The sequence below is a fragment of the Leptopilina heterotoma genome, unplaced genomic scaffold, assembly GCF_015476425.1.
Source record: "Leptopilina heterotoma isolate Lh14 unplaced genomic scaffold, ASM1547642v1 Lhet_397, whole genome shotgun sequence".
NCBI lineage: Eukaryota > Metazoa > Arthropoda > Insecta > Hymenoptera > Figitidae > Leptopilina > Leptopilina heterotoma.
Genome location: NW_025111062.1, coordinates 674990 through 697983, shown reverse-complemented (window position 1 = coordinate 697983; position 22994 = coordinate 674990). Strand labels below are relative to the sequence as shown.

The 22994-nt window shown below is 27.8% G+C and overlaps 1 protein-coding gene across 2 annotated transcripts in view; it reads right to left on the bottom strand.

Annotated features, from left to right (window-relative positions):
* The window catches only part of LOC122506192 (RNA polymerase II elongation factor Ell), a 72620-nt gene that overhangs the window by 4313 nt on the left and 45313 nt on the right, over nt 1-22994 (bottom strand). For both annotated transcript variants that reach the window (XM_043618242.1, XM_043618243.1), the window contains 6 exons: nt 5235-5359; nt 4765-4881; nt 3821-4135; nt 3255-3325; nt 2070-2279; nt 1022-1760 (listed from right to left, as the gene is read on the bottom strand). In XM_043618242.1, the coding sequence (XP_043474177.1) occupies nt 1022-1760; nt 2070-2279; nt 3255-3325; nt 3821-4135; nt 4765-4881; nt 5235-5359 (1577 nt within the window). The remainder of the gene's footprint in view (nt 1-1021; nt 1761-2069; nt 2280-3254; nt 3326-3820; nt 4136-4764; nt 4882-5234; nt 5360-22994) is intronic.

Genomic DNA, 22994 nt, shown 5'->3' with positions numbered 1-22994 from the left:
TGAAGAATTTTATTACTTTTGAAAATAATTGAATTCTTGAGACGAGTTTTAATGATATATTGCTTTTTAAATAATTGAATTCTTTTGTGAAATTTTATTGAAATACGTAGATATTAAAAATAATTGAATTTTGATAAATTATTGAATTTAATTTAATTCTACGAAGAATTTTATTAAAATTATTTTGAAAAAAAATTGAATTGTTAAAAAGAATTTCATTAAAATTTTTGAAAATAATACATAATTTATAGGAAGGCTTTTTAAAATAATTGAATTTTTTTTTTGATGAATTATTATAAAATTTTTAAGAATAATTACATTTTTCGACAAATTCCATTAAAATTGTATTAAAAATCATTGAAATTCTGCGATGATTTTTATTATTTATGAAAATAATTGAAAATAATTGAATTCCTGGTAAAAAATATTATTCTTCATGAAAATAATTGAATTATTATGCGAAGAAATTTATAAAGAATTTGTAAATAATAGAATTCCTGTGAAATTTTTAGTATTTAATTAATTAATTGAAAATTGAAATTTTGTAAAATTTAAAATAAAAACCTTTTGAAGTTTTTCTATTTATGAAAATTGTAAACGCAACTCTTTTAAAATTGAATTAATTTTGAAATATTTAAGTGAAATTAGATTTCAAGAATAAGCACAATAACTTTAGAAAACAATAATTTTCCAGGTTTACGATAAAAATTCCCTGACTTTTCCAGGTTTTTTCAAGGTTTATAAAATTCCTTCGCATTTCCAGGTTTTCCAGGTTTCCAGGTTGCGTGGCAACCCTGTAACATGGAAAATAGTAAAATTTGCTATTAAAAATCATATTTTCAGAGAAAATTTTACAGCATCCGAAGTAAATCTATATTTGTTTCCTCGTATAAAAAGAATTGTTTAACAGCTCTGAGGAAATGATAGAAAAAGAAGTTTAAATTTTGCAGTTTGTGAATAAATTTGTAAATAAATGTTGTTTTTCGCATTTGATAAAAAGGAGATGAAATAATGGACTTACGTGAGGTAGTCAGGATATTCTTCATGGGAATTGTTAGCGTCAGCCGTTTGGGTAGAAGCATTGTTGGTAACATTGATTGAAGGATCGGGATCGGGACTCGCCGGTGACTCGAAATGAATTTGAGTTGAGTTTCGAAGTTGGTCAACACTATTCATCACATGGCTGTTGCGGTGGTCGTCGGAACTGAGCTTGGGATGTTGACTCTGGTCGTCGTCGCTATCACTGTCTGATAGGCACAAAATAGAAGTGGCACAATTACCACTACGAAGCACATCGCTATTAGTTGTTCTTTCGGCACTGTTGAGGCGGTTCTGTTGCCTCTGACTCCAATTGCTGGCTTCCCCGGCAAATAAACTGCTTCTACTATTATTGCAACTAGCACTACTACTATTACTACTACTATTATTAATATTATTACTTCCGCCGTGATTATCGACACTATTAACACTATCGGAGACTCTTTCAGCACTATTAACGCGACTATCGCGACTATCACGACTATCGCCACTATTATAATTTCCCTCAGTCGTCCTTCGATTGTCTCGATTGTCTCGATTGTCTCCGTGATTCACAAAAAGAGGTTCCGGCTTTCGATAATGCGATATCCGTGGTTTCTTTGTTTGTAAGCCGTCCGAACCCTCGTAATATCCTGGTCGTTTTGAATTCATCAGCGCCGGCGGTGGAGCCGTTATTGCCGGTGGTGATCCTGGGTGAACAGAACTTGGTGACTGGCCACTCCCTAAAGAACAAGCACAAGACAATTTTAGTTCAAAATTACAAATAGAAATGCAATCTAAATTACCGCTAGAAAAATAGTTTACAAATCAACAAACTCGAACAAAATAAGTCATTCAAGGCACGGAAAAATTACCTCTTTAGAATTTCTAACCAAGATAATTCAACTATTATCAACAAGGGAAATTTTAAACATGTTTCGCATTTTTTTACTCAACAAGTATTTGTCACCATAGTTTTTTTCTTAAAAAAAAGAAATAAATTTATCGGAAATATTATTTTTCTCCCTTTTCAAGTAATAAATAAAACTAACCACTAGAACCACCATCACTTGAGCCGGGCGGTGTCAAGTTCTGGGGTTTTCGTCTCTTGAGAATAGCTTTTTCCTGCTCGGAATAGTGGATCCAATTGTCTTGTACGTCATTCCAATTTCTCCTTATCAAATGATAAGCATTATCTCTGATGAAGGCAATTTCCTTTAAATGCTCAAACATTTTACTGCGATCCTTATCCTTTACACCCTCTGGAAAAAGCAAATTGAATGGATTATAAATTTATATCGATAATTATTAACGAAAAATAGAAAAAGCATTTCTTTACAATTTTTAAATATTTTCCGCAGAAATAAAATTACAATCAGAAAATTTTACAAAAAAATTAACAATAAAAAAAACCTATAATTTAAACATTTAACAAACAAATAAAATTAGAATCTAAAAATTTTACAAAGAAATTTACAATATAGAAATTTTACGAATGAAAAAATTTACAATAAAAAAATTATACTAACAAATAAATTTGAAATCTTTCAAGAATAATACAAACAAAAAAATTTACGATACAAAAATTTTACGAACAAAAAAATTTACAATCTAAAAATCTTACAAATAAAAAAAAAAACAATCTGACTCTTTATATTAGTAAAAATGTTTAGTAATTTAAAATACTGAATTAATTATTGCTTTTAAATTCGTAAGTTTCACTAATAAATTAGTAGAATAGAAATTTCTATTCATTAGTAAAATTTACTAATTCAAAAGCAAAAATCAGTCAATAATTTAAATTAGAAAACATTTTTACTATTTCTAATTTTAAGAAAAAAGTTTTAAAAAAATTTAGTTTTTAAAAAATTGCCAAAGAAAAAAAAGGAACAAAATACAAATTTATCGAACAAGAAAATTTACAATCTGAAAGTTTACAATAACAAACTATAATGTAAAAATGAAAGAAAACTAAATTTTCAATCTTTAAAAAATTAATTTAAATAATTATAATTTTAAAACAAAATTGAACGTTTTTGTTGACGCAGAAGTTTACAAATTTTACTTTCTAATACCAAGAGAAGCGAATAATTTTTCTTTTTTTCGTAAAAGAAACTAAATTTTCATTACTTATTGATAAATTTCAATTCTTTTATTTCAACACAAACGTTATTGATTTCAGTTTCAAATTCTGAAAAAATGTGAAAAAAATTACTAAGTAAATAAAATTTATTTACCTCTCGTTATACGTTCATAAAGTTCAGGTTTCTTGTATGGCCTTAATGCAAGAAGGTGAATAAGTCGCTCTCTGTAAAACAAATAATAATAACGATTAAATATTAAATTTCAATTATTCAGTTTTTTTAATTTCTTAACCAAATAATTAATTTCTATTTAATTTATTTCAATGTACATTTATTTATCTTATACACAAACAGTAATTTCGGTTTAAAAAACATCGTACTTGCTCTATTTTTTTGTTAATTTCGTTATTAAATTCCTTTCGTACGTTAAATTTACAAAAACAGAAAAAATATGAATTCACTTAATTTTATAAGCTTTTGTAAAATCTGCGCAGTTGAAAAGTAAAAAATAAATCTTTTTTTATTCCTATTTTCTCCGAAAGATCGTTTATCTCGACATTTTTAGTCATCAATTCGTTGAAATGATAACATTATATTTACATTAAAATAATTTTATTTAACTAATTAAATTCATTAAATTAATTTTATTAAAATATTTTTCTTTCTTTTTTTTGAAAGCATTAAAAAAAGAAGAAGAAGAAGAAAAAAATAATAATTACCTAATTGGTGTACGTGCAATGTCTGGAAGTTGTTTGTCATTTTTACGAGGTGCTGCAGAAGGATTACGAGAAATTGATTTATACGAAGATGATGATGTTGAAGAATTAATGGTAGAAGAAGTAGAAGAAGAAGATGACGACGTAGATGATAACGAAGAAGACGTAAACCTGGACAAATTCGTACCGGAAGTTGAATTGCTCATTGATTCCCTCTGCTTAACGTTTGCAGATGGTGGTGGAGGTATCGTTCTTCCAATTCCTTTCACCTTGACTTTACGTCCAATATCCGGTCCATTAGGTTTAATTATCCTTGTACTTTGAGGAGAACGAAAAAAAAAACAGAACAATTTCAAAAATCTCATTATCAAATATTTTTTTTCTATTTTTTCTTTCAATTGTCTTTCAAAACTCTCTATTAATGGCATTTCCAACAAGTGAAAGTCAATAGAAAATATTTTTCTATTTCAAATATATTTATAAATTCTCATAATATTTTTTCTTATAATAAATTAACGCTTTAATAATTTATTTATAATTATTGTTAAATTCGTTTTTTAGTATTCAAAAAAATTATATTTCAATCTCGTTTCTGTATATCAAGAATTATTAATTAATAATAATAATAATAACAATGATACAAATAATAACAGTGATAATAATAACAATATTTGCTTTTTGTTAAAACTGCTTTTAATTATTTTATAACAATAATAATAATAATAATAAAATATAGATAGAAAATATTAATAAAATAATAAATAATTGTATTACCCCGTTATAGTGGACTAAGAACCAACATTCCACTAAATCGGGGTTCTCAAATACTCAAATTGAAAATATTGTTTTTTGCAAATTAAAAATAGAAAAATAAATAGAAAAATTTGAAGCAATTGAAAAATAAAGTTGAAAATAATTCTTTTTAAGGAAAATAAATTTCAACTCACCATTTATTTTTATTATTTTCTTCGGCAACAGCCATGCGATGCCTAGTTGTTTCATAAACATCATCATTTGCCTGTATCCGCATTTTGCATTGCAAGGCACCCAAACTTTCCAAGCTTCTAAATTTAGTAAAATAAAAAATAATTTTGTTAATTCAAAACAAATTAAAAATCAATTCCTAAAACTATAATTTAAATTTAAATTTTTAAATTCAAAAAATTTTTATTTTATTTTATTTGAAACAATAATTTGAATTTATTTTAAATAATATTTTTTATATTAATATTTAATTAATTTAATTAATTTAAATTATAAAATAAATAATAATTTTGATTATAAACGAAAGAAAAGAGAAAATAAACGAATAATAATTTAATTGTTGGACTCTGATAAATGATTTATTTCCAACAACACACCGTGATAGGAAAGTGTAGGAAAGGAAAAATTGAAAAATAATTTTTATAACACTTACTTTGGCCCAGTTTGTTGAATGCATTCAAATCCGCCCTGAGAACCCTCAATGTCCTCACTTCCGGAAAGACTAAAAGTGAAATTCGTGGTTCCATGACTGGATTGTGTTGACGGGAAGGATAATTGCTGAAAACAATAATTAAAAGTCATTTATAAATCGAAAACGAAAAAATACTACAGAAAAAATTATTTTGTCATTTTTTTACTTTTTATTTATTGCTATTTTATTTAATAATTTTTCTCGATTTTTCTAAAAGAATTTTTACTAATTTTTGTATCATATATTTAAATTTGTAATTTTTTTTTTTTTTTTTGTTGTAAAATCGTTTACTTCTAAATAAATAATATTAAAGTCATAGAAATGTTATAGGAAAAGTTATTTTATTAAAATATTTATTTTTTCTGAAAATTAATTTTACTCATTTTTCTTACTTTGCAAGTTATTATTATTTAATATTTTCTAATTTTTCAAAAACAAAAAAAAAAACTCCGGAGGTAGGGTTCGATCACGAGTTGCCTCGACTGTCAGTGCAGTTGGAGTTACCACTGACCCACTCCACATTACTACTAACTAAAACCGTTTAAAGCAATAAACAACTTTTCCTTAAAAATATGTTTTCTTTCAAAGAAATTACACTTTTTTCTAAGTACACTTACAAATATTTTTAGTTACAATTAAATGAATTTTGATTGAATTAAAATTAAAAATTGCTTTTTTCAGTATATTAAAACCCAAATATTATGTATACTGAACATATGCTAAATGCGTTTTTTATTATTTTTCCAATTAACAAATATTTCGACAAATTCTCCCTTCGCTGAAAATAAGAAATACTCAGTGGAAAAGGTAAAAATCGGGGGAAAGAAAGGAGAGGAATACGCGAATAAACGCACTTGTCATTCGTAGGGTGAAGAAATGTTAACGCGGTAATCCGATATCTGCATATGGTTTCCACAACGACAATACAACGTGCATATAAAATACCATTCTCTCTCTATATATGTAGAGTTAATCATTACACGTGTAGAGTGTGCCATGAGCCTGTGGAAATTCATACAACTCATCGCTGTCGTGTCCCTTGTATCGCACAAACACTGATCGGCTATGGAAATACTAAAGGGTCCTTGGCTTGGCTCGCGGTATTCAAAAGATAATCCAAGCAGGGCTCATTCTGGAAGTGAAGCAGCGAAGCAGCGCGTGCGCTCCGTCAAAGGATTGCAAAGAAAATCTCGGCAATAATGTATGATGTGGTAATGCGACATCAGCGAAGCGCTTAATTATCACAACTCTTGACGTACGTGCACATTAAGGGACAATTAATTGAGAAGCCAAGAGGTAGACTGTATAAGTTGAAAGCGATTTACAGCGAAGGAAAAATTAAAATAATTCTATAATTATGCACATACAATTCTGCCCCTTGCTCCCTCTTTATTATCCCATCGTTCAAATTTCATTAATTCTCTGGGGAAATGAAAATTTTTTAATTATCCCCATGTATATGTTGATAACAAAGTTAGATTTTTTTAAAGAATTTTCTTACTAAATAAATTATTTATACTAATTTTACATCTTATTACAACTATAAGTTATAATAACTACTTAAAATTTATTCAACTAAATTGAAATCAGTAAATCAAAACGAAAGTTAGTTTGCCAAATTTGCAAACTAACAAAGTAGTAAGTTATTTTGCTACATGATTGTTAAGTCCTTTTGTCAAATTGTCTAAAACTTTCCTAATGTGTAGTTCTCGATTTGCAGATTAAATGTTCTAACGGAACCAAAGTCGAAAAGTCCATAGTTTTCGAGATAATCGTGATCGAAATCGTGGTCCCTGAAATAGGACTATTTTCAACCACGATTATCTCCGAAAGTATTTGTTTTAGACTTTTGGTCCTTTTGACACTTTTTGACCAGTAGGATTAAAGGTACTTGATGCCAAAAGTTATAACCCTTTCCACAGAAATTTATTTCGGTATAAATGAGAAAAACTTAAACTTTAAGTCTATTAGGCATTCAATTTACTGCAATGATTTTTATAAATGTTTATCAAATTGGCTAAAACTCGGAAATTGTGTACTTTATGACCAACTGATCAAAAGTCCTAAAAGAACCAAAGTCGGAAAATCCATAGTTTTCGAGATAATCGTGATTGAAATCGTGGTCCCTGAAAAAGGACTATTTTCAACCACGATTATCTCCGAAAGTATTTATTTTAGACTTTTGGTCCTTTTGACACTTTTTGACCAGTAGGATTAATGGTACTTAATGCCAAAAGTTATAACCCTTTCCACAGAAATTTATTTCGGTAAATGAGAAAAACTTAAACTTTAAGTCTATTAAGCATTCAATTTACTGCAATGATTTTTATAGATGTTTATCAAATTGGCTAAAACTCGGAAATTGTGTACTTTATGACCAACTGATCAAAAGTCCCAAAAGAACCAAAGTCAAAAAATCCATAGTTTTCGAGATAATCGTGGTCGAAATTGAGGTCCCCAAAAGGGACTATTTTCGACCATGATTATCTCCGAAAGTATTCGTTTTAGACTTTTTGTCCTTTTGACACTTTTTGACCAGTAGGATAAAAGGTACTTAATGCCAAAAGTTACAACTACTTTCAACGGAGTTTTATTTTGATAAATGAGAAAAACTTAAACTTTACGATTATAAAATCTTCAATTTACTGCAATGATTTTTATAAATGTTTATCAAAGTGCCCAAAACTTAGAAACTGGGTACTTTATGACTAACTGATCAAAAGTCTCGAAGGAACAAAAGTCGGAAAACGCATAGTTTTCGAGATAATCTTGGTCGAAATTGAGGTCCCCAAAAAAGAACTATTTTCGACCACGATTATCTCCGAAAGTATTCGTTTTAGACTTCTAGTCCTTTTGGGACTTTTGATCAGTAATGCAAAAAGTTGTGACCACTTTCGACGGAGTTTTGTTTTAATAAATAAGAAAGATTTAAACTTGAAGATTTTAATGTAATAAGTTTTATAGACTTTTTTCAAAATGGTCAAAAGTAAGAAATTGGTTACTTTATGACTTAGCGACCAAAAGTCCTAAAGGAACCAAAGTCGGAAAATGCATAGTTTTCGAGATAATCGTGGTCGAAGTCGTGGTCATCGAAAAAGGACTATTTTCGACCACGATTATCTCCGAAAGTATTCGTTTTAGACTTTTGGTCCTTTTGACACTTTTTGATCAGTAGGATAAAAGGTACTTAATGCCAAAAGTTACAACCACTTTCAACGGAGTTTTATTTTGATAAATGAGAAAAACTTAAACTTTACAACTATAAAATCTTGAATTTATTGCAATAAATTTTATAAATGTTTATCAAAGTGCCCAAAACTAAGAAACTGGGTACTTTATGACTAATTGATCAAAAGTCCTAAAGGAACCAAAGTCGGAAAACCCATAGTTTTCGAGATAATCGTGGTCGAAATTGAGGTCCCCAAAAAGGGACTATTTTCGACCACGATTATCTCCGAAAGTATTCGTTTTAGACTTTTGGTCCTTTTGGCACTTTTGACCAGTAGGATAAAAGGTACTTAATGACAAAAGTTATTACTACTTCAGATACAGTTGATTTTTTCCAATGTATTTTTATCCTTTGAACACGATCCCAGATTCTAAAATTGACCACCTCGTGAGGATTATAAAAAAGTGGTGTTAAATACCATATAAGAAAAATGGTTTTTTTTGGATGTTTTTTACCCACTCTTGACTGAAATTTTGAGGTTATGAAAATAACTTGCAATTCAGCGCCGGGGGATTGAATTTCTATTTAATACAAATTATTATAAGATTAATAAATATTTAATAGTTGGGAAAAATAGAATTTGTTTTTTAAGTAATGGATGCTGAGTCTTTTTGTTGATATTATTAAGATGTTATTTTGTTTGGATTTCTATTAGTTTATGGAGTATTAATTTTCTTATTGTTGTGATGTGCGCCCATACGCACACGCACTCATTTTCCATTGCACATATCCATTTCTGCACGTAAATAAATGTATATAAGTAACGTTCGTGTACCAATGTGGATGACCTTGTGCCAAATGGCGTTTTATCCTTAGCCAGGGACGTTTAGTCGAGTTCTTATTTTTTTCACCTCCTCCTCCCTCTTCCAGTTTCTTCTCTCTTTCCAAAGAAATCGCATGTAAAACTCTCAAATTGTCAATTTTTCCTTTTTACTTTATTTCTCAATTAAATTATTCCAATTTTGCCATTTTTTTCGATAAAATTTTGTTAATCTGACGGAATTTGGGATCGAATGTAGCAAAAGGTGAATTTTCGTATTTCTTTTATGAAATTAAGTTTTTGATGATTTAAAATTTGATTTTGCGGGGGAAATATGAAGAGTGGAGCTAATTGTTTCTTTTTTTTTTGAGTAGGTGCAGAAAAAAAGTCCTCGAAACAGATCATCAAATGTCATGATGAAACGAAGCCCGCGAACATATTACAAAACCGGCTCTCTTTGAACGAAAAAGAAAGGACTTTAATGACGGGTTTGCTCGATGCACTCGACGCGACGCGACTTTGCGTTGCGAAAGCAGGAATATCCGCGAGCTCGAATTGCCAACTATATATATATATATTTACACATACTGCGATAAAGATGTATTTGTGCACCTTACATTCTTCTGAGATCACATGATTCCAGATTGATCATACAAAAGCTCCATTGAGTTTTCGACTATCGAAGTTTACTTTCTATTCCTTTAGATTTCTCGATTGCACATATGTATTATTGAAAGTCTTCCGGTCTCATAACTGCACCTGATTGAATTTTTAACTCTATATAGTGATATTATTTTTATAATTTTCATTTTTTTCCCTTGTCTCATTTAGATCCACTTTTTGCTTCCATTTCATTTACAAATTTCCATTTCATTTCTATTTATAAAAAATTTTCAATTTTTCATTTAAGAAAATGTATATTTATGTTTCATTTAGAGAGAATGTAGCATTTCTGCTTAAAATAGAAGCTTTAATATTCAAAATTACGCAAATAATTGAAATTAACTAACTTTTTGCTAAAAACAATTTCTTCGTTGCGGAAAGATATACGATTTACAAAAGAAGGAAGAGAATTTCTGTATAAGTAGATGATGCATCATATTGTTTACGATCCACTGATAAAAAGACTCCAAAGGACCAAGTGTCTAAAACGAATAGTTTCAGAGATAATCGTGGTCGAAAATCGTCCCTTTTTGGGGACCTCAATTTCGACCACGATTATCTTGAAAACTATGGATTTTCCGACTTTGGTTCCCTTAGGACTTTTGATCAGTTGGTCATAAAGTACCCAGTTTCTAAGTTTTGGGCACTTTGATAAACATTTATAAAATTTATTGCAATAAATTCAAGATTTTATAGTTGTAAAGTTTCAGTTTTTCTCATTTATCAAAATAAAACTCCGTTGAAAGTGGTTGTAACTTTTGGTATTAAATACCTTTCATCTTAGTGTTAAAAAGTCCCAAAAAGACCGAAAGTCAAAAACGAATACTTTCGGAGATAATCGTGGTCGAAAATAGTCCTTTTTCGATGACCACGACTTCGACCACGATTATCTCGAAAACTATGCATTTTCCGACTTTGGTTCCTTTAGGACTTTTGGTCGCTAAGTCATAAAGTAACCAATTTCTAACTTTTGACCATTTTGAAAAAAGTCTATAAAACTTATTACATTAAAATCTTCAAGTTTAAATCTTTCTTATTTATTAAAACAAAACTCCGTCGAAAGTGGTCACAACTTTTTGCATTACTGATCAAAAGTCCCAAAAGGACTAGAAGTCTAAAACGAATACTTTTAGAGATAATCGTGGTCGAAAATAGTTCTTTTTTGGGGATTTCAATTTCGACCAAGATTATCTCGAAAACTATGCGTTTTCCGACTTTTGTTCCTTCGAGACTTTTGATCAGTTAGTTATAAAGTACCCAATTTCTGAGTTAGAACCACTTTGATTTGCTTCTTTACAATTTATTCCAGTAAAGTTTATTTAAAATGAAGTCTTTAAAGTTTTAGTTTAATCCAAATAATCAGGAAATTTGGAATTAGGCTGATTCAACAATGTGATAAACTGCCAAAATGTCTGCATTCTCAAAATTTAGAGAGATTCAATGATTTAGGGTGATTCTACAATGGGCTTATCATTAACGAACGCGAACATAGCCTAAAAATTGTTGCGCGGTCAATAAATTGACAAGAATAGAAGGTGTTGAAAGGATTAGAAATACTTTTGTCCATCACGAAATGAAGGTTTAAAAAAATTCACTCCGAATAGTACATCCGTCGTTGAAAACTGGAACGACTATTGAGGATCTGACCCATAAGTGCTTAACGTTGATATATTGCGCCCACTTAGAAGCCCTTCGAGAACGGCTTACATCGGTTGCTGGTCGTGTTTAGTGTAACGAATTGATGTTCTCAAGCAGATAACAACTTTCAATAATCTAAATTTTAAATTCATATACAAATAATAAGCATTATAGTTTTAAAGAGAGAAAATAAAAAGAAATGGAAATACTCTTCCCTCGAGCTATAATATAGTAAAATTGTAAAATAAAATGATTATGATTTAAAGTTGAATGAAAAAAGAAATTGTAATTTAATCTTTGATTACAGGAAGGAAAATTAAAGGATTTGATGGCCAAGTAGCCAGCTGCGTTTAAATTACAGGATTAGTGTATATATTATGGGCGGCGACGCATTTTTTTGGTGATGCAATCAATTCTCTTCCTATTATGAAAGAGTTAGTAACCTTTTCCAATGGTTCGGATTTCTAAATTTTTTTTTTTTTCTTTTTTTTTCATTTTTTATTCCTCAATTAGCCCAGGCTTCACGGCTGCGAGTCTTTAAGCACATTTTCAACGGTACCAGCACAGCACGAATCGGTGCGCGGCACACAAGAAATTAAATACCTCTCACTCTTGTCTTTTATATACTTTGAAAAATAATAATAATAATAATAACAATAATAATAATATTCAGTATTGCGCCTCCCATGAAATTCAAGTTACGTATAACTACCGCAATTTCACAATAACTCCAAAAAGTAACAACACTGAAATTCACATTTTATAACGTTGCCACATTACTTTCAAATATTAATCTTAAAATTAATTCATTCAAAAATTAATTTACACTTTTATTTGAGTCGGTCATATGAAATGAGGCTAAAGTCTGCAAAGTAAGAACGATATTTAATTGACTCGAATAGAAAAAGTGTGTATCGAAGACATTTGCTTGAACATTTATTTGATAGAGAAGTAATAATTTATTTGCTACAAATAAATATTTGTTGCACTGTGTTTGTTAGAAGAGAAAAATGTGAAAAACAATAAAATGGTAACGTAATTAATAATTCAGGGGAGTACGAAACATAACTTGAAAATTCTGCTTTAGAAAAGAAAGCAATATGTATTTTATATGAGTAAATTCGAATGCAATAAATTAGTATTCTAATTGTAAGTCTGGAAAAGCCTAGACCCAGTATATTGTACTATCAGTGTGGATATCATTGCCTAATACCTGCAAGTAACGTTCGGTTTGAAATTAGGTTACACAATGACTAATCCTAACCTTCGATTCACTACGTCATATATACAACTGTTTTTTTTATAAAGATTTTACATTTCCTTATGTAATGACAATAAATTTTATCTCTCAATTTCAAAATTCGCAAGAGCAGTTGAATTCCGATTTAGTGGATTTGAACCCACTAACACCGAGAGGAGGAAAATTATCAGTTATCAAGTCTTCATGAAGTGGTTTGAATTTCAAGTCTGCAAAAATAGTCTATTTCACAATATTGGCAGGTTTTTTGTGAAAAAAAAATGAAAATTCTGAGCTATTATGATCATAAATTATTATTAATATTATTATTATTATTATTATTATTATTATTATTATCATTTCAAACTTGTAATTATTTTGGTAAACAAAAGTAAATTTATGTTTTAATTTCAAAGAAAAAGTAGTTAACAACATTGTTTGAAAGAAAAGAAAATTACGGTTGCAATTTTAATGATTAAAGTGCAGTCGCAAAAGAAGTTCATTCTCTCTTTTTTTCTTTTTTTTTTTTTTAATATACAAAAACCGTTATTGAGAATTCTTGCGGGAGGAGGATGAGAAATGACGTCTTTACGATGCAATTTATTGAAAACCTTGGGTGAAAAAAGAATACAGTGCGCGCGAATAAAATATATCATCAAAGTCGCGTTGTCAATTATCAAAACAAAATTCAATGTCCTTTGTCACACAATCGCTTAAGCTCAAGGAAAAAGGGATAAAAGTTTCTTTTTTCTTCTTTTTATCAAATAATTTATCGTTCATATATCACATAATAATATACAGGTATACAACGAAATATTTACAAGAAGTCGTTTTTTTTTTGTTTGAAAAAACGTTTTTAAACCGTTTTGTAAAATCGCGAGGGTAATTTTTCAGCATAATCTACGGGTGAGATTTTTTGTTGTGGTTTTTTATTTGCGCTCATTTTTAAAAAATTATTTTAAACACAATTTTTATTATGTTTCTAAAGATTTAAATTATTTGGGTGGCGCACACCTATATTTTAAGGGGGGAGGGGGTTGTCGCAATATATTGTAACAATATTTTATACACGAGACTCTTGACGTAGTGGTATAATGATTTACCAAAGCGTACCACAGAATTAAAATACTGAATTGCTCAATTTTTTTCTTTTTGCAATGGTTCAAGGTTACAAACTACGTTAAATTTAACCTCGTAACTTGGGAGAAAATAATGTTAAGTAATTTTTATTCCAGTGAAAAAGTAAAAATTACATTTATTATTTTTAATATTTATGCCAATTTTAACTATATTTTACTCTAAATTCGTTTTAACATTACAGTAACTATACAGTGGAACCTGTCGGAATGCAACTCAATTTTTTAAATTTTATTACGGTAAACAATTTATAATTTAATTTTGTAATATTTTTACAATATTCAGAAACTAAGTGAAAATAATTCTTGTTGGACACTTAAAATAAAATTTTTTAAATAGAGTTGCATTATGACAGGTTCGACTGTATTATCGACCAAGTGATAACATCATTATGTTATCTATATATATTATTATTATTTTCCTATATATTCTAGGACAGTAATTTATATTTTTATACCTAATAATAATAATAACTATTACAAACCATGATTTATAATAAATTATTATTTAATTGTAATATAGTGTGAAAGGAATGTTATGCAAATAGAATTTCAAAGATCTTATCGATCGTCTTGCAAACCCGGAAGTTGATCGTTGCAATACGGAAATTAGCGTTATATCGGTTGGCGATCGACATTAAGCCGCAGTGAAAATCGCTAAGAACATTACTTTTCTAATTTCATAATAAAATGCAATTTACTTGAAGTTTTTTTTATTGTATATCAAAATCAAGAAAAAAAATGACATTCTTTTATTTATACGTATAGAGCTAAAGTTGTTAATAAACATCTTAAAACTATTTTCACACTAAAATTCAATATGTGGACGATTAGAATAACTTTCTTCAATTTGTATGATTCACGAGAGTTCGTTTAAATAGCTGTCGACTCATCCCACCCTCTACATTCTAGATTCTCTTTTCTTTAAATTTACTTTTTACGCATTTTCCTTTAATTTTAATTTTTTATTTCAGTTTTCGTTATTTTAATCTTTAATATTATTTTATCTATTATCTTGCCCTATTTACTTATATTTTTTCTACGAAACCAAAATTTAAATCGAATTCCGAAAGTTTCTGAATAGAGATGCAACTTTCACAATGAAATAAATATTTTTAACGGCAAGTTGCGAATGAATTTATCGTAATTCAACTAATTATTAAAAGTATATTTCGAAATGAATTTCATTCGGGAATTTAATTTCAAATTTTCATTTAATTTAGAAAAAAAATACTATTTTAAAATTTAAATTTCCCGCTATTTATTATGACCCATAGAATTATCCTCGACACATGTCTTCTCTCCTTCTCGTTTGTGTGATACTAAAAACGATGCTATTATAATATATGTAACAATTATAAAAAATATAATAAAAGCTACTAATAATAGTAATTAAAAAATTAATTAAAACTATAAAAAAATGAGGGATTAACTCTGCTCGGAATCGAAACCCAGGACCTATACCAATAATAATAAATAATGCTAGCAATAATAATGTTAAAAATATAAATTATATAAAACAAATAAAAAAAACAAATAATCCAAGTATTCAAATGCCTATAAAATAAAAATTAAAAGAAGACAATTTTGTTGGAATTGAATTTAAATTTTCTTTTTTAATAGCCGTTACTGCAGGTTATTAATAAACATTTTTTACAGTTGTATAATAACCATGTCTAGTCGAAAATGTTTATTTTCTGAGTCAGCAAAGAATTTCAGTGAATTAAGATAAAAAAAAAGTCGTCTCCTAGTATAGTTCTCATCGAGCACGATTTCGTGACGATGGTCGATAGTGTGTCAGTAGGTTGCTGATACCAATTGCATGCGCCCAAATTTGGCATGTAATTGAGGACGGGCGCGACTCACGCCCCATACGGCACTGACTTTTTACATTAATTCCCCCGTTAAAAAAAAACTATTTCACACTAAATAAATTTTACATTAATTTATATATAAGAAATTCTATAAATTAGAATGAATTCTTCATTATCACTTGAAAAAATAATAAATAAATAGTATAATAATAGGAACAAAAGAAATATATTAGTACATTTATTAACATATCAATATTATTATTAATATTAATTTATCTTAATCAATTTATCAATTCACTTCTTTGTTAACTCCTATAGGTTAGGAGGTCGTGTTACAAACAAGGATGCAAAGATTAGAATATGAAATAGTTAAAAAATCACACATAAATGTGAATAAACGAAAAAATTATAGTCAAAGATTAAATGTGAAAGCAACATTAAAAGATAATATGACGAATAATGTTTTTATTATTCCAAATGTTGTTAATATTAATTATTTCATTTCCCCCTCTTTAAGTAAAAAAATATAAATATCATAAGATTTTAAAAAAATCAAACTATACAAACTGATCATTTCTAATATATATATATACGAGAAAAGATAAATTTATATAATACGAAAAGAAAAAAGAAAGAAAAAAAAAAATGCAGAAAACCCAAAAATGAAAATTTTTCCAATTTATCAACTTTTGAAGTTGCTTTTAATTAAAAATTTCATGCATGTATTCTCTAAAGAAGTATATGTATACACCTTATCAGAATTTTAACCAAACAAATTTGTTTTTGTAAAGAACCTCGCGATACCCGCAGAGGCCCCCTTGTCACCGTCTTTCTTGTTACCGATAAATGTTATTTGGCCCCTGCTGTTTTTTTTTATGTTCTCCGATATCGAGCACTGCAAAGAAGATATCATTTTCCTTTGTTAATAATAATTTTACAAGTTTTTATTCGAAATTTCCCAATTGTTAATTAATATTTTTTTATTTTGCAGTCCCACTTTCAAATTTTATTTTTAAAAAATTGTTGTTTGCTTTGAAACAATAATTTTTAATATTGAACAAATAAATAAATATATTATAAGAATACTAATAATACTAATAATTATAATTAATAAATATTAATACTAATAAAAAATAATAATGATAGTAATATAATGTCAATAATGATAATGATGGGCTTGTCCTGTTAATAAATAAATAAATAATAGAATAATTTTTTTGATTTGAATATTAATAATAATAATTTAGTCCCTATTTGAAAAATAAAATTTTAAATGTCCCGCGCCATAAGTTACGCCACTGCACCGTGTGAACAGAACTAAACAACAGACAAGTTCATTCCGAAAAGTAGAAGGAGTAGAAGCAGTGGAAGACAGTATAGGAAGTGTTTTCTAGGTGAATTTCTGAGCTATTAAAAACAATTACTTTTTCATTAAGAAAAAAGAAATTCTCAACACGAACAAAAATAAAGTATCATAACTCTTGATACGATAAAAAATCCCGAATTCTTTTCTTAATAAAGAATTTCGATACAATAAGAAGAAATTTTTCGAGTATTAATAGTAAACATAACCAAAAAAAAAAAAAAAATTAACAAGAAAATTAAATTAGTGTGTATAATGATTTTATCTCAGTATATACGTATTTAAATATATAAGTATGTATATGTTCGGCCTTCGATTCGTGTCATCGTGTATTTGCCAAGTCGTGCGTAATGTCGGGGAAAACACTTTACCCCTCCCTCTCTCTCTTACTCTTTTCTCTCTATTTTTTTATATGCTGCCTGTTTACAAAAGAATTTTTTTTTCATTTTTATTAACGAGTACGTTACTAACAAAGTCATCTAATACAATGTTACTTTTTTTCAGTGTCTATTGACATCCCGGGCATTTATTTCCAGAAAGAATTTATTAAAGTTGTCAAAAATTTCTGTTTAGTTAATATTTAAAAAAAAACACTTTGCCTTTTAATTTATCACGCGACTAATAATACTCCAACAATAATACTTAATTAATAATTCTTTTCTTTATAAACTCGTATAAAATGGTAATCGGTTATTTAAATCAAATAAATTTTTACCCAGTCTAATAGTAATTTAATGATAATAATAATAAAATAGTAATAAAAATAATAATACATGCATAATTTATTTTAACATTTAGCTAAAAAAAAATTTAAAAAAAAGAAAAAACTGTTTATATTAGAAATTGGATTATATAATTTTCTTTTGAAATTAAATTAGAGAGTCTTAACGACGAACTTGAGGAAGTACAAAAGAGAGTCATGCAGTAAAGCAGTAAAAGAAAGGAGATGGCAATTACGGTAATTAGACATCAACACAGCATATCGTCTTATACGTGTATTACTTTTATATATTGTACGTATATATAAAAAATCTATGCATGTATATTTTTTTCAAATTCAATAAGAAAGAAAAAATCATATTAAAGAAAAATTTCAATAATTTTATACCTTCTTTTATAAATTAATAATTTTAAATTTAAATTTTTGTTCTGCAAAACAAACATTTCAAAATAATTTTTATACATATTATTTATAAGAACTCAATAAGCAGTAATGTGTATAAAAATTAAAAAGCGAATTAATTTTTCCACTAAAAAACATACGAATTAGTTATTTTTTTGTAAATATTAAATTATTATTTAATTATATTATTTATATTTAAATATAAAATTACAAACAATTATAAAATGACTTCCAAAAAGTATATTTGTTAAAAAAGAAAACTTTACCTTAAATTAAATTAAAGTGCGTAAAAAATGTACATACACATTTGTTAAATTAATTCCCAAATTAAGCAAACATTGTTCATTGGTATTATTAACAATGAAAATTCTTAGTAATCTGTATAGTATACCACCGATAAAAATATATATTTGCCTTGATTTGGGTTGTTTGTCTTTCCGCTAAAATGAATTTTGATGCTTATTAAAAATAAATTGCGCAATCAAAAAAAAAAAAAAAAAAAAAACCAAAATTAAAAAACATCTGTTAAAAAATATTTTTAATGCGAAAAATTTTAATAAAAAACATAAGGAAATCATTGAAATGAAAAAAAAAAATTAGACTTACAAATCTAATTTAAACAATCCTCCCCTCCCACACTCCTCAAAGGCAGAAAAGAACGATCTGTATAGTAAATTTCCACTATTATAATATACTAGTTTGATAATGGATAAATTTTATTGAAGATAAAATGTTGAAACGAAGAATTGTACATAGTTATATATTTGAATAATAATGATTTTAATTTAAATACTCTTTTATACAAGCATTATAAATTGAATGAGGGAGAGAGAGAGAAGTGGAGGTGAAGTCTTTACAAGGACAAAAGTAAAATTCCGTATATATCCAAGGTTTCTCTCTAACAAAATTATTAAGAATAATAACAGTATGTTAATAACAATACTATTTTACTATTAATTGTTTTAATTATTATTCCCGTCATGATCATTTTTTATATTATTGTCAATTAAGAACTTAAGAAGTACCTACGGTAGTTTTTAATTATTATTTGTTTATAGATTAACCTTGAATTGAAATCGTAAGAAAAAGACATTAACTGTTTGCTAAAAAGTAAAAAATATAATAATAATAATTTATTTTCCTCTTCTCCCCTGTAAAGAAAATAATATTTTTTTTACGGTACACGGAGAGAGAATATATATTAAATTTTGTAAAAATATTTTCAAATTGGGGAAAAAGTGCGACAAAGCGAAATTTTGATATAAAAAATACTAAACTTTTAAAAAACTTATGTGAAATTTAGTATAATTATATCAAATATCAAGAATATTAATTAAATTCTAATATAACTTTAATAAATTTCACAAAACTTTTTTTAAAGTTTAGTATTTTCTATATCAAAATTTCGCTTTGTTGCACTTTTTCCCCAATTTGAAAATATTTTTACAAAATTTAATATATATTCTCTCTCCGTGTAGAGAAGAGCAAAATGCATTACTATAAGAATAATAATAAATAATAAAAAATATTAGCTAATAATTTAATTAATATTTATAGGCACTAATTAAATATTAATTAATATACAATATAAAGATAAATAGAATAAGATATTGAATGTAAAGAATCGAATTTTGTTATTTTTGAAATAATATATGTTACTTCTCGCGCATTTTATTATGTGCTTACGAAATATGTTGTTAACATTGCAACATTGATGATTTGTGAGAAATTTATTTAGACAAAGAAGCATTGGTTTAAAGTTAATAATTAGTATATAAGGGGAGCCACTGTAAGTCAAAGTGTATATAATTAGAAATGGAAAATCTTGTTAATTAATGCTTTAATGAACATTATTTTATCCAACTTTACCATCTCGTCATGTCTGACTTTATAATAATGGCATTATAAAGTCAATTTTTTCGAAAAGTCTGCTTTTTTAAACGGATTAGTATAATTTATTCGTATAGTGCGAAGAATACCATTTAATATTGACAACATTTCATGTATTTAATCAAATTTTAATCATTTTTAATATTTTATATGTTAGTACCATAATATTAATACCATATAATTTGAATAGTAGAATTCCCTCAAACAGAAATTTTGAGACTACTGGAATGTTACGGATTTAATTTAGAGTTATGAATATTAAACGAATTTCAGACAGCAATGTACCGTTCTTTAATGCTTGTTGTGCCCCATTTTTAACCGAATCTTACAAAACTTGAGCCTTTTAACAGCCGTATCTTGTGGATATCTGTTTAGAATTGCTTTTAAATACATTTCTGTTTGAATAGACACTATTCCATTCTTTTTAAAACGATAGCAATGTCGTTAGTTTGTCATTACACTAATTTTGACCAAAGAATATTCTGCAAGCGTTTTTTAAAATTTCTTTGTAACTAAGTTTACTAAATATAACTTCCACTTCAATGTACTGAATGTACTTTGTAGTTAGATGTACTGATTGCAATTTGTAATTAAATGTATTGAGTGTAATTTGTAATTTGTAAATAAAACGGAATGCATCATTTGGATCAAATTATGACACGATCAACATTATTGTGCATCAATTCGTAGCAATTTGATTCTTTCATGTTACATACAGTATACACAATATGTAACGAAATGTATACTAAAGAAACTATCCGAATAATATGTAACGTATGTAGATAACATGCAATAAAATCAGTTTTCAAATGAACATGTTGTTTACAATATACCGTCTCATGAGATGATTATTATGTTACAAAAGATACATCCAACAAACTCAGTATCAACACCGATTACATCTACAAAAGATAAGGCGGAAAAAAGAAAAATGAAAAAGCTGTTTATGGTTACATTAACAGAGTGATATGTCAGTGCTGGTATTATAAAAGCGAGCAAGGCCACAAACAATCAAGTATATATTTCTCTCTTTATATTGGAGATACTATTACAAACGTTATCCTCTCTCTCTCTGTTTCAGACGCTCCTCATTCTTCTTATTTGTCATTGACTACGCAACAACTAAACATCAACTCGACGATTGTGCAACATCGTCTTTTATTTTAGAATTAGAATTTGGGCCAACGCGCCTCTTATAATTAAACCACCACACAAGAAGCAATGATCGTGTCTAGGTCGTACCTAATTCACAACCATAATAATACGTATTATAAAACTCCAACCGGTGTCAATGCCCGATATAAACCAACGTTTCCTTCTATGCAAAACTAACTGTTTCAAAAAATTGTCTTTTGACAAAGGTGAAACATATTTGTAAAGAGACAAATTTTTCGAATACTACCTCTAGGTTATAACGATTTTCAAAACAATACCTTAACTTTAGCGATTTTCGAACGAAATTGGGCTCAAGTTTGAAGAAAATTAAGATCAAGTGGGAATGACGAAACAAAGACAACGGGGCGAAAATTGTAAACATGTTTACAAGGAAGGAAGGAAAAATCCTCCGTTTGTGATGATGTGTACGAACAATGAACTGAATTTTTGTCTCATACAAGGTTGACTCTTGATATATACGTGACGTGTGCATTATTTACAATGCATGTGAATCGCACTTGATTTTTCCATTCTCGTCTTGTTGCCAGGAGGCAATGTTTCTTGATAAAGAGGGGGGGACCCTCTTTCTTTTCCTCATCCACTATTCTTTCCATTTCATGCAATGACCTGCCTCAATGAAATTCTTTTTTACCGGAAATAATTTCACTTTCCGGAAAGAAGGTTTGAAATGAGGATTAAATCCTGATGACAATAATTGTTTGACAAGCAGCTGCAGCAGCAGAGGCACGTGTTGCTTGCTTACTTGCTATCGTTGGAGCCAGTTGGTGAGTGGCTGATTTCAGTCTCGATCCGGTCTGCTTATATATCCGCGAGTCCATATCACGTGATGTCTTCCTCTTATACTTGGATTGCCCCTTCCATCCACAGACAGAGCACGCACACAGACACAATTTTACTAAATAACGCCCGCGCGCTCAACCTCGACACCAAAGGACCGCGAAGCTTAATAATGTTTGCCAGCGCATGCGAGATATATATATTATATATCGTTAACTATACTACAATATTACAGGTCGAGTTCTTTTTTTTCTTCACCTTTAAATGCCGGAAATGAATAAAAGAATTGCGCATGTATCTTTCTTTTTTTTAAACAATATTCATTTGTTATGACTTTTTTTTAAACTCGTTTTTTAAACTCGCTTTTTAAACCAAAAAATTTTCTTCAAATTAATTGAAACAATTTTAAAAAGAATATTTTTTTTTTTTCATTTTGTTATATAGATTTAAATTTTTAGTTGTTCTATATGTTCTATATTCTAGAAGTTGTTTACTTCTTTTTGTATTGTTGTTCTCTTTAGATTTATTTAAACTAAATATTTCTTCATGAATTTAGTATGTATGAGTAATTAATAAGACTTTTCGGTTATATATTTTTTTTTTTAATTTCTAAATATTTATTTCATTTGAAAATAAATATTTCCATCGGTTTAAATAAATGTTATGCTCTCGAAGAAAGAATTTTGTCACCTAAGGCAAATTTTTAGTTGTAACAAACAAATGTTTGCTCTTTGCTGTTAATTGTACATTCAACATTTTGTTGGTTAGTGAAAAAAGTATCACTATTTTCAAAGTATTTCTCTAAATTGTACAAATAAAATAAAAATCTTTTAAAATAAAATCTTCGTATATTGTAAAATTGACTAAATTTAATGTAAATTTCAGTAAAATTTACTCTGCTGCAAAGTAAAATTT